General features: G+C 34.6%; 1 protein-coding gene across 4 annotated transcripts in view; it reads left to right on the top strand.

Annotated features, from left to right (window-relative positions):
- LOC140046544 (serine/threonine-protein kinase N2-like) overlaps nucleotides 1-12,521 on the top strand; it is a 48,702-nt gene that overhangs the window by 23,667 nt on the left and 12,514 nt on the right. For 2 of the 4 annotated variants that reach the window (XM_072091229.1, XM_072091231.1), the window contains 4 exons: nucleotides 8,349-8,458; nucleotides 9,108-9,251; nucleotides 9,785-10,135; nucleotides 12,088-12,290. In XM_072091229.1, coding sequence (XP_071947330.1) covers nucleotides 8,349-8,458; nucleotides 9,108-9,251; nucleotides 9,785-10,135; nucleotides 12,088-12,290 — 808 coding nt within the window. The remainder of the gene's footprint in view (nucleotides 1-8,348; nucleotides 8,459-9,107; nucleotides 9,252-9,784; nucleotides 10,136-12,087; nucleotides 12,291-12,521) is intronic. The other 2 variants (XM_072091232.1, XM_072091230.1) reach the window with 2 other exon arrangements.

Below are 12,521 nucleotides of genomic sequence, written 5' to 3'. Positions count from 1 at the left end.
CCAGCTGGCCTATATCGCGTCCTATCCGTAAACAACATAATGGGCTTACTGCGGACGAAGCAATTGCAGAAATAATTGCCGACTCTGACTCTGAAAATGAGAATTTATTATCCCCAGATGATGAAGGTATATTTGTACCAAAACCTGGTTTATAAAATGTAATAAATAATTGGAGATAATTTAGCTAGCCTGGCCTAGGCTAGTTTGTAGAATAGGTTGAGAAACGTGACACTGACAGACGGTGCAGCCAGGCTAAAAACCTCATTATCTCTGCTTTGTTCTCCGATTGAGCCTAAAGTGCTAAAAGTGAGCCAAGTTCTTTGTACAATTATGTGGTATTATAGTTTTATTTCAATAAAGTGTTTGGTACCATTGGAAAGTTTATTTCTATCTCATTATTTGAGTGTATATTGCATGTTATTCTGATTACAAACACCTTTGCTATGAGCTTTGAAAAACAGGTAAATTTATCTAAAATGGCTGGCGGTGAGGGGTACTTCCTTTATTGAATGCCTGGCGGTGAAAGTGTTAATAAAAAAAAGACTTTATAAAAAGGCCATTTTAGTACTTCTGTACTTCTGTAGACAAAAAACAAAAAAATTAATAAATGGCTAAATTCAACCCAAAACCCATTGACTTCCAGTAAAATTTGATTATTTGTTTGCGTTAAATTACAGCTTTCCCAGGTAAATGATTTGCTTGTGATCCAATTTTTGGTGCAAGTGAATAATGTGACATTAAAATGACATATTTAACAAAAAAAGTAAAACAAAAGTATTTTTTCAGAGGAACAATATCTTTAGGGTATGTGGATTTATGCTTTCATATAGTAAAGGAAGATCACATTAATTAGCAAAACAGTATAAACTGTAGTGTTACAAAGATATGGACAAGTACAGTTGATTGGTTGGAGTTAAAAAATGATTGATGCATGAATTTCATATTGTAAGCAACGTACACTAATCTTGTACAATGAGCTTTCATAGATTGAAAGGTCAGTGTCATAGAGGTGGTTTTACAACTATTCTTTTCCTAGGCCTATGGATTTTACACGGTGTACAATACAAAACCATAACTCTGTAGGTCTGACTGATAGTATTATGCAATAAACGAGTTCCATTCCATAGTGATTTTATGAAATAGTATAAACATAAAATACGATATAAATGATTTTAGAGAATAATATTTCAGCTTCCATAACCACATGAATAAATCTCTAAACATTTCAGTGACACGTTTACATTTTACATATCCACTCACAGTAATTTTTATAAAATAAATATTTCAAACGTTCTATTATTCAATCAGATCAATTTTTTAATTTCCATTATGTATTATTCTAATTCCAATCTTAAATCCACTTACTAGTGGTTGTTTACAAAAAAACAGTCGCGGCCGGTGATGCAGTGTTCTCCCCAGGATTCACATCAAGCGTCACGCTCCACCACCACCCCTCCCCCCAGGGGCGACGCCCCCGTGGGGGAGGGAGACATTCCGACACTAAGTACATGAGTCACAGCCCTACCATGGTTGGGGTTGTGGTGGAAGCGATTTTTGGTAATTGACACCCTAGATGGCCGGTACTCTCGCACGTAACATTCATGTTGAATGACACCTCTAGTTTGACCGGAAACAACACTTATAACGCGCTAGCAAACAGAAAAACCATCGTAGCCTACTTTTTCCGCCAGTAAACATACGCGATAAGAAACATTTTTTGCATTTATTACGAACGTCGGGGGGAAGTCCCCAATGGAAAAAAAAATAGTCCTAAGCCTACTCATCAGTAGGACTCTAGTTGGCCGGAAACGAAATTTCATAGTGCGCTAGCAAACAGTAAAACGATCGTAGCCTACTTTTCCCGCCAGTAAACATATGCGAAAAGAAAATGTTTTTGCGTTCAATACGAACGTCAGGGAGAAGTCCCCGATGAAATAAAACTAGGCCTACTCATCAGTAGGACAACTCTGTAGTTGGCCGGAAAGGTCACTTCATAGCGCGCAAGCAAACAGCACGATCGTAGCCTACATTTTCCGCCGGTAAACATAACATTTTTTGCGTTCATTACGAACGTCAAGGGGAAGTCCCCAATGAAAAAAAACTAGGCCTACTCATCAGTAGAACAACTCTGTAGTTGGCCGGAAAGGAAACTTCATAGCGCTCTAGCAAACAGCACGATCGTAACCTACTTTTTCCGCCGATAAACATACGCGATAAGAAAACATTCTTTGCGTTCATTACGAACGTCAAGGGGAAGTCCCCGATAAAAAAAATATGCCTACTCATCAGTAGGACAACAATGTAGTTTGCCGGAAAGGACACTTCATAGCGCGCTAGCAAACAGTAAAACGATCGTAGCCTACTTTTTCCGCCGGTAAACATACGCGATAAAAAAACATTTTTTGCGTTTCAATACAAACGTCGGGGTGAAGTCCCCGATGAAATAAAACTAGGCCTCATTAGTAAGACACCTCTAGTTGGCCGGAAATAAGACTTCATAGCGCGCTAGCAAACAGAAAAACAATCGTAGCCTTCTTGAATGTATTATATGATAAAGCAGCTAGCAATTAATTGCGCCTAGCAAATCAATCGCGCCTTTGTCATTTGATGATGTGCGTACGTTACCGAAAAAAGAGTAAATCCCATAGAGAGTGATCGATTAATTCAGTTTGATATTGAAAATAAGAAAGAAAGAAAAACAATACAATCAATCAATCATTGTTTTAACTGAAAACTTTATTTACAATAACACGTTACCGCATTTTATACGATTCAGACAACAGCCAATACTTCTAGAGATCGAAAGAGAGACATGGCAGTAACAAAACACGTTTACATCTCTCGGCGGCGGCCAGTTAAAGCGCGTCTCAGTGTTTAACACTTTGTTACGCAGTCTTTTGTTTCTTGCATGGCTTGTAATATCGTACGTTTAGTGGTCATGTCGCGTGTTTAATATGGTAGGCTCTTTATGCATGCCGCGCCCCGACTCTAGAAAGTACCTGCCTGTTATTAATCTATTTTTAGATTGGTTGCGGTTGATATTTTTAAGCGTCACGGATAAGGTTTTAAGCGTCACGGCCGACCGTGAAGCGTCACGGTAGAGAACCCAAGCGTCACGGTACCGTGACGCTTCAAAGGCCTGGGGAGAACACTGATGCCTCCGTACACCAAGATAATATAGTTCCAAGTTCAATGTTCTTTTTTTTTCTTGATATCAGAGCTTTATTATTCAAATCTTTTAGAGAAAAAGTACCATAATGAAGGTTCATTTATTTTAATTTTTTAATTAATTTTGCGAAGATTCCATGAGACTTGACTACAAAACCACGTTTTGTGGTATGATGTCATCGTAAGCCAATCAAAGCTGAGGTACGGGCAGCGCTTGCAGTTGAATGATTTTTTATTCTGGCTATTTTATTGGTTATTGGATGCGAATCAACAGAACGTTTTATCACCAAGGCACATGAACATGGTTTCATGCCTGGACTGATTTAGGGGGCAGATTCAAGGGGAAGCCTCATAGCTTTGTATTATCGACTAAATACCACGTACAGCATAATCATTAGTTTGGGTTCCAGACGGAGTTTTGTCTTAATATTAGTAAAAAGATAAATATTTTGGCACATATGGAGTTTCATACGTATACTACTTGATTTTGGATACTCCGTCTGGGGAAACACGCACAAGTCACGTGGTTTGACACCAAGAATTCTTGGTGCATACGATTATCCGGTTGACTAGTTTCAGCTGCATGCGATTGGCTACTCACTCGTACACTGTTTTAATATTCATATTTCAGAATTTCAAAGACTCAACAACTAAGATGATGCGCATGCGCTATGTTACGTTTAGACAATGTGTACTTGGGTACATTTATGAAAGTTTCTGAAGGCTAGAAATTATTTTATATGCCTAGTAGTCTGGTAAACATTTGATGGGATTTTTTCCCAAGAACATGAAAACTCGTCTTGATATGATAGGCTAGCTTCTCCGCTAATCAAACATTGAATGGATCATTTATTACGCGGAGATAATTTTGATTTAATTCCCACCCAGACCCTGTCCTGTTCTGTGTGGTGGTGTAGCCCTGTTGTGTGCCGGTGGTGGTATGTAAGGCTACTTTATTGGCGTTTTATTTGGCAGGTCATGCGTGCGAGTTGAGTGGGACCTACGAAAGAGGCCTAGGCCAAGGACTAAACAATTAATAAACAAAACAACTTGGCATTACGATTTTATATTTCAACAGTCTCGATCGTAAATTCAGCACTGTACGTACGTCTCGATCTTTTTCATTTTGAAACAAAATGATCATTGGTTGATTCGAAATCCATATTTACATACCGCCCGCCCCATATAGCCAAATACGGTATGATAACCTACGTCATTCTTATCGGATGTTTGCGGTCTGCAAATCGATTTCTATATGTGTTTCACAAGTCTGTATTTTCAGACAAAAATCGCGGTCGAAATAAAAACAAATAAATAAAAAAAAAAGATAATACAGACTTGGGGCAAGTCTACATAATCATTTGCATTTAGTGAATAAATTTGATAAACCAAGGGAAAAATCAAAGATATTATCTGAGCCCTTGTATTTTACAGTCTTTGCTTGAAATATATTATAGTACAGTATCTGGCAATATCATACCAACAGCAAATAGTTATTATTTAATGCCGAAGTATTATTTAGTGCATGATGATTGGTAAATACATCAGTTTTGTGTTCATAATGTGTCCATGATTATTGATCAGTGTGATGTTAATTGCCCATTACACTTAGGTTGACCTACTTTTGAAAGTGATGAAGGCTTGTCTCAAATATGGAATTTCCATTTGTATTTGGATTATTTCTACTGGCATTTAGGCTGCAGTGCTACAATCTCAAAGCTGTGTTTGGCTATCTATGATAATTTCAAGAAAATTATCTGACAAAAACTGACAACGAAATAATGAAACATAACAAAAACAGTGAAATGCATCATCAAAGTAATATTGTACATAGTTATGATAATTTAAAGACCCCTTCCCTACGTTTTTTAGATCTAATTTATTAAGATCACAAACTATATTTAATGTAAAAATAATACTATATGGTCCTATTGCGATAACTTTTACGTCTTTAAACGGTTAAAACGGCCCGCTATAAATCTCAAAATGCATTGCGCGCGGATTGATATTTTTGTTTTTCTTCTGTAATTCACCCACTTTTCGATCGATCGTGAGGCCAAAACAAATGGAAGACTCTATAACAACTATACAACGTCAGGCTAGGTATATAGCTAGCGTACAATGTTTGTACGTTACCGATGTTTACCAGCTAGGCCTACAAAACTAAGCCTAGCTAGGTTAGGCCTAAAGACTGTCCACGAGCTACTTAGGTAGTGCATTGTTTCTCACTTTTTATCATAATTTACCATAAAACGTACATTTAAGACAAGGAATGACCTGGTTTAATGTTTTTAAAGTAATATATGTATTATTTTTACAAAACGTCATAAATTGTAGGGAAGGTGTCTTTAATAAAAACAATTACCATTAGAAAAAGTGGGCATTTGTTTATTGCTGATTTCCTAGTATTTAGACATTTTTGCAGTTTGCTGATTCCATTTAAACTGTTATAAAAAAAATTGCTTATTATTGTTCCCCAAAAAAATCGAAATATAACTAAAAAACAAGATACATACTGTACAATAAACAAATTGTTTAGCCTGTTATAGATCTCAAACCTTTAAAATTATTAATGTACTTTAATAATAATTTACTGTTTTTTTTATAAATTTGATGTGAAAAAAAGTTAATTCAAAACAATATTTACTAACATTATTATGGTATTGTGGCTTTATGGTGTTTTTAGGTTTTTTGTACTATACAGTAGCATAATTTAAAACCTTAGTATAAAGTCTATTATGGAATATCTTTAGTTAAAACCACTGGTCAATTAATTTCCCAACCACATAACACTTAATACATCATCAGCCTGATTTATTCTTACAATACATCTTCTGTGATACAATAGTTTATGTAACTGGTTACTGACCTGTGGTACAGTAAAAGTGAAGTAGCTTTTTAAATTAAGTTCAAATTTTTCTCTAGGCTACTGAAGTGTTAGCAAATTCTGTAGCCATGGGTCATTCAAATAGATAGTAATATTATATACATCTGAACCTACATGTATGAATATTGAAATGATGTTGCTACAGGATACAATATTGCATTTCACAAAAACAATTTAATTGTATTGTTGTTCATTTACATTTTGCCTACACTGCAGACCAGAACAGAATTTGATAAATATGAAATTCAATTTCATCTTTAATTATCAAATTATCTGTACTATTCCACTCATAAACATTCATTATTTGTATACTTCTATTAACTTTATTGTACATTAAAAATATGGCCAAATTGCATGTAACATTGCGTAAAAATGAATATAAGTCACAGTACAATATAAAAAAATAGATATATATATATATATATATTTGGTATCCAATGTGCAGACAGTACTGTTTCGATCTTATTAGATCTCGTTAGTGCAGCTCAGGTTTCGAAATGAAATGTACCGCAGAACTGGCACACAATATATATACGGTAGGCTGAGCCAGTTATGCGGAATATGGTACACTGATTATGAACAGTGAACTCAATGGTTACAAAAAATCGACATAGGTACTGACACTACAGATGCAGCTCTGATGAAGGCTATTGGAGAGAAAACCAACAAATAACCCACTCAAATACCACAATTTAAATAGAAGCCTCTATACTATACCATAACTTAATACGCCGTGACATTCTTGTTGTTTGTTGATTGAGATGAATAGGAGTTACCTGATATATTCACATTGCCCCTGTGTTGGATAAAAAGTTAACACCTGTGTGCTGGTTATAGACACAATACAACCATTGGGAAACACACATAGAAAATGTTAAAGGGTATGTTCAGACTCACGGAGTTACGGTGGAGTTATGTACGCAGCGTACATATTTTTGTGTCTGAACCATGCTACGGATTAGCGTTAGGGAGCTGTTCCTGGGGGGTCACTCTTAAATATTTCCATACGGGGAGGTTCCGCATTTACGGGTATATTTTCGAGGGCCTGGTAGCACAAGTGTGAGAAAATATGAAGAGTTGGTAGCACAAGTGTGGGAAATGACAGGGTGAAATTAGTAGTTTAAGTCCATAGCCCGCCCACCCGTGTCAAAATGTCACGATTTATTGCCAAATTTTGCAGGTATTTTAGCATACTGGATGCTATAAGCCCATCGCGGGGCCTATCGCTAAATACCTTTGAATAGGCCTAGAGTTTTCGCATCAGCAGAAGAACACGAAACATCCAGCCTAGGACAAAATCATTCAACGGTATGCACCCCGCGGATGCGCGATAAACTTTCAAAACACGTTCGTGATTTTTCCATGAACGGTCTCTTTGGCCATGCGCAGATCATGCTGTGGGAACCAGTACAAATATTGCGCCCTCTCTGGCGTGGCCTTGTTTCTGCCGTCTTTTTAGAGAACACTGGATTTTGGTAATAAATAAATGGTAGTTCAAGTCCGTAGTATTTTTCAGTAAAACAGGTAGCGCAAGTGCCTCATGTCTTGAAGTGGCTGCTGCACCCCCCTGTTTAATAGCAAAACAATATAGCCTATTCCTTGAGCTAGCCTAGATCAACAGCAACATTCGAATTAAAATGAAACATGTTACATGGAAAAGTACAGAAGTGGCTGATTTGATTTAATTATGGGGCAGCCCTGAATTTATAGACAAGATAGAAATTAGAAATTGGAAAGCTAGCACCGGCAACAAGATGGCTGTTTTTAAAGAAATTGCATCTAAACTGCAAAATTCTTCCTGATGAAGTTGGCGTCGGCGACATGATTTCACAAAATTAATTAAAATCATACAAATAATGGCAAAGTCATTGTCCGTGTAATAATTATGTTCGAAATTACTACCTTCTGTAAGGATTTGCAAAAAAATCGGCAAAAAAACCATTACATTTGAAGGTAACATTGTATTATATTGCTAGGCTTAGCTAGTGTTGTAAACTTTCACGCGTGTCACTCTTAGCTCTGTTGTTGTTATTGTGTGTATGTATCCCATCGGCCGTTTCGGTATGACGGAACTTCCGCTTTAAACGCAAGACGTTTGGAATGCTAATCGTTGTGTCTGAACACCTTGACTTTTAACGCCACGGATTACCGTACGCCTTGCGTAGATAACTCCACCGTAACTCCGTGAGTCTGAACATACCCAAAGACTATAATATAAATCCACCAGCACTCTGATCTTTAATAATAAAATATTTAAAACTAATTTAATTTGATAATTATTTTTTGATTACAGATGAATTAAATTGTGTATTAAAACTGGACAGTGTACAAGTCGGGCAGACATCATTCAAACCATTTGGAAATCAATGCTGGGATATGAGGTTTCTATTGGATTTAGAAAAAGTGAGCGTTTTTTATTATTATCAATATCAGTCATAAAAGTCCAACATTTCTCATAGTGGTCATTATTTTCATAATACCTTTTGTTGTGAAAAATGACCTAATTTATTGGCAGCAGAAATGAAACCAATTTATAACAACAAAAATAATTTTTATTTGATTGATCATTGTTGACATTATTGTTAAACAGCGTACGTTTACTGTTTGAACGTATAATAGTTAGACCACTTAGTATTTGAATAAATGTAAAGTTATGGTATTCTTTAACATGCACTATATGTAAACGGGACCAACAGCTTTACGTCCCATTCGAAGGAACAGACAATTAAAAAAAAGCATCTTGCCTAAGGATGCAATCAGTATGCATGCTAGTCCGATTATATCATTACACTATAATTCTCCGGCATATACGGCATCCAACGCAATATTTCAGACAGTATCCCAGAACGCAACCGCAATTTTTCTTAACTTCGGTGATCTCACAGGTACCGGTGTTTTAATGCAGAATTATCGTATATAGAAAATAATGTTTATCATAATTTTGAATTGTGTATAATCAGAAATAAGCTATGTTAAAAATAAAAATACAGCAGTAGTCTATATAAATCTATTTTTATAATTTAAAATATTAAATTGTGTTTTTTTTATTTAGGCTAGGGAACTTGAGATTTTAATTTACTGGAAAGATTGGCGGCAGCTATGTGCCTTAAAATTCTTACGCCTGGAGGACTTCTTGGACAACCAAAGACATGGCATGTGCCTACAATTAGAGCCACAAGGAATGCTCTTTACAGAGGTATGTGTAAAAAATAAGGGTGAAGTGAATTAAGTGAGTTCAGTACAATTCACAAATAGATAAAATATTAAGTTGCAATTGTTCGAGTCTATCCACAGAGTAACAGCTGGATTAATTTGTGTATCTAACTTTTGCAGAAAAACTGACATTTACATTTTAGTACTGTACAACTGGTAAACTGTGACTGGAAAAAATAATATCAATCATTGTAATAATAGTATCATAACATAACCATCTACACATCAGCCCCCTACAGTATACTAACAAAGATACTGTATCACCCCATCGCGTTTTTCAAATATAGTTTAAAACCTTCCCATTACAATTCCGTTCATTTTGATATTTGTGTATGGATGCAATAGCATAAAAAGCAAGGTATTTAGACACCATTTTAGCCACTATATCATTGGATCCAAGATTGCGGGTAATTTTCAAATGGAGTATGAATATATACCCCATTTGTATGGATGGTTCTTTACCAGACATTTATATACAAAAAACTCTCACTTATATTATAAATTATGTTTTGCCAGGTAACATTCCACAATCCGTCTATAGAAAGGAAGACAAAGTTAACAAGACAAAAACGACTCTTCAAGCACAAAGGCAAGAACTTTTTAAGACCAGGCCAGATGAATATCAATGTAGCAGCATGGAGTCGACTCATGAAACGAGCTGTTCCGGCCACTGCTGGATGTACCTCCCCAACTACATTTAGCCCAACTGATGACCCACATACCGGGATGGCCTTTACAAACAAAGACAAGCCTTTAATTAAGAAGTTAAGCTTTGATGGTGAAGTAGAACAAGGAAAGGAGGCAGTAGCTAGTCCTGGCTCACCAATTCCTATTGTAAATAAATTGCGCAAATCTGCTGATGTTGAGGTAATAATACTGTTGTTTTTAATGCGACTGCAAAAAAAAATTTAAAAAAAAGAGTAAAGATTTTTTTCCCCTAAAAACTAGGCAAAATAAATGTTTTTTTTGTTTTGTACTCAATAGGATTTTAATTTTGAAAAGAAAAAACTCATAAATTATGCCTATTATCTTATATTTAGGATGCGCTTTAAAGGATGAACTTTGGCATGTTTATGAATTTTGCAGTGCATCAATTAACATCTATTTTTCTAATTGTGGTTAATACCCTTTGTGAACTTAAAGACAATATGGAACTGAGGATTGTGAGCATTTTTAACAGATAACAAAGGGAAATTCCTTGTTGAAGTTTACTACTTTTTTTTTATTCCACATGCATGTAAAATTAAGAAAACATTGCAATTACCTCCTAGCTCTTTTAACTTAAAGTGCATGTATTTAAAAAAAGCAAATATTTAATGAAATATATTAGTTTAGATTAGACTAAAATAAGATATTTTTTTAATTTTTTTTTTTTTTTATCTTTTGTTATCTTTGACATGATCTCTGATCTTTTAAATCTTTATTTTTCCCCATGCATTTTAATTTTCTGGCATCTCAAGAAGATTCTTATTTCACCATTATAAATTTATGTTATTTTCCATTTATGAATTCTCTCTGTCTTGTATTGGAATTAATACTGTACACTATTATAGATAAGTAAAAAGTTTCTGATGGAATTGTATCATATTTGGCAACAGTACATATTTTCCAATATTCGTTTAAAACTGTCTTTTCTTTAATGTCATTTGAAGATTCATTTTTTCATGGTAATTGTTTAGTTTTATCTTTGTTTAAAAGATATTTTTATTCATATCCTTTAAAATGTTCACACTTACAACCACCTAAATTCTTAAATGTTACCTTTTGCAGTTGATGTGAAATCTAAAATGGCACAATTTCATTTAACATTATTGTCTATTATTTATAAGTTTAAAACGCAAAAATATCTTAATAGTTTAGCGGTACAGTTTTTGGAATACTAAAGTAAAATAAATGTTATACATTTTTAAAATGTTGGTTAGTTGGAGCAGGAGTCGGCCATTTTTAAATTGAATAATGCTTTCTAAAGAATAGAAAAGCATGTCATTTATGTCATCTTCTTTGAGTTGTGTTGATGAGCATCAGCCCAAAATATGCAGATTTGTTTCTTAAATATGCAAGTCTTTCCAAAATTTGTTTATTTCAGAGCATTATTAATTATTGACGATGTCACTAGTAGTGGTTATACTGAACTGGTTGAGTCAGTAATTTTCAATTGATTAGCATTTTTTCTTGCCTATACCATAATATTAACATACATTTAACGATCTAAATAAACTCTCAAAAACAAATAATCAAACTATATAAAAAATAATAAAAAATTAGTATTTTTTAACACTACAGACTCATACATTTTGAATTAGTTTTAGCACCCTCAAATTGATATATTTTGGGAACAAATCTGTGTACAATTTTGGACTGATGTTCACCAACGTAATGTCTTCTTTCAGCATTCAACTTTTCTCAGAATCTCATCCATCAAGTTCACCTGCGTGCAAGTTACTCAATTTCATTTTATGTGTCTTATGAAAAGAAAAAATTGGAATCAATTTGTTGAATTTATGTTTAAAACATATTGCATGCTTTTTGTTTATGTTAATAGTTTTAAGATAGAAAAGCAGTATAATAGCGGCAACATTTTGATTGCGAAATAATAATTTTACCATTACATGTTGACAAAAGGACACTTTCAGTTTTACTTGTGCCTTGTATTTCTTGGCAAACATGATGTTGTGCTTGTTATTTAAATTAAATGCATGTTTGCTTGGAAAAGATTGCAAGTTTAATAGCAATAACAGAATTGGAGTCGATGAACAGTCGATGTGTAATATCAGATAAAAACATATTCAATGAAAATGATTCCAACATTTTCTTCTCAGTATCCGGAGTATAACTCTATCCTGAGCTCTCCCATTTCCGACTCATTTCTGCAGGATGCACTCAAAGCTTTTGACTTCCTTCAGGATTCAAGTACGGAGATCATTGTTCCGCCTCCAGAATCAAAAGAGCGCACGAAACATATGATGACATCAACTCCAGCTAGACAACAGCCTATTCCAAAACAAGCTGGCACGTTAGAATGGTATGTTGATGTTACCCCAGGATCATTTTTGTGAATTCTGACCCCCATTACTAGTGAAGTCAACCATTAAAAAAAATTAATCAATATTAAAATCCCCCAAAAAAGGAACAATTTTGGAAGAAAAAGAGATTATTTACAACTGTGTGTGACCTTTCATTACATTTTGTATTAAATAAGATATCCAACTGCAAAGATAATTATTTAAATTTCTTTATTCATTATGTTAAGTTA

This window comes from Antedon mediterranea, chromosome 4 (genome assembly GCF_964355755.1).
Source record: "Antedon mediterranea chromosome 4, ecAntMedi1.1, whole genome shotgun sequence".
Classification (NCBI taxonomy): domain Eukaryota; kingdom Metazoa; phylum Echinodermata; class Crinoidea; order Comatulida; family Antedonidae; genus Antedon; species Antedon mediterranea.
Note: the sequence above shows the minus strand (reverse complement) of the source record. Positions and strands in the feature narration are given on the sequence as shown.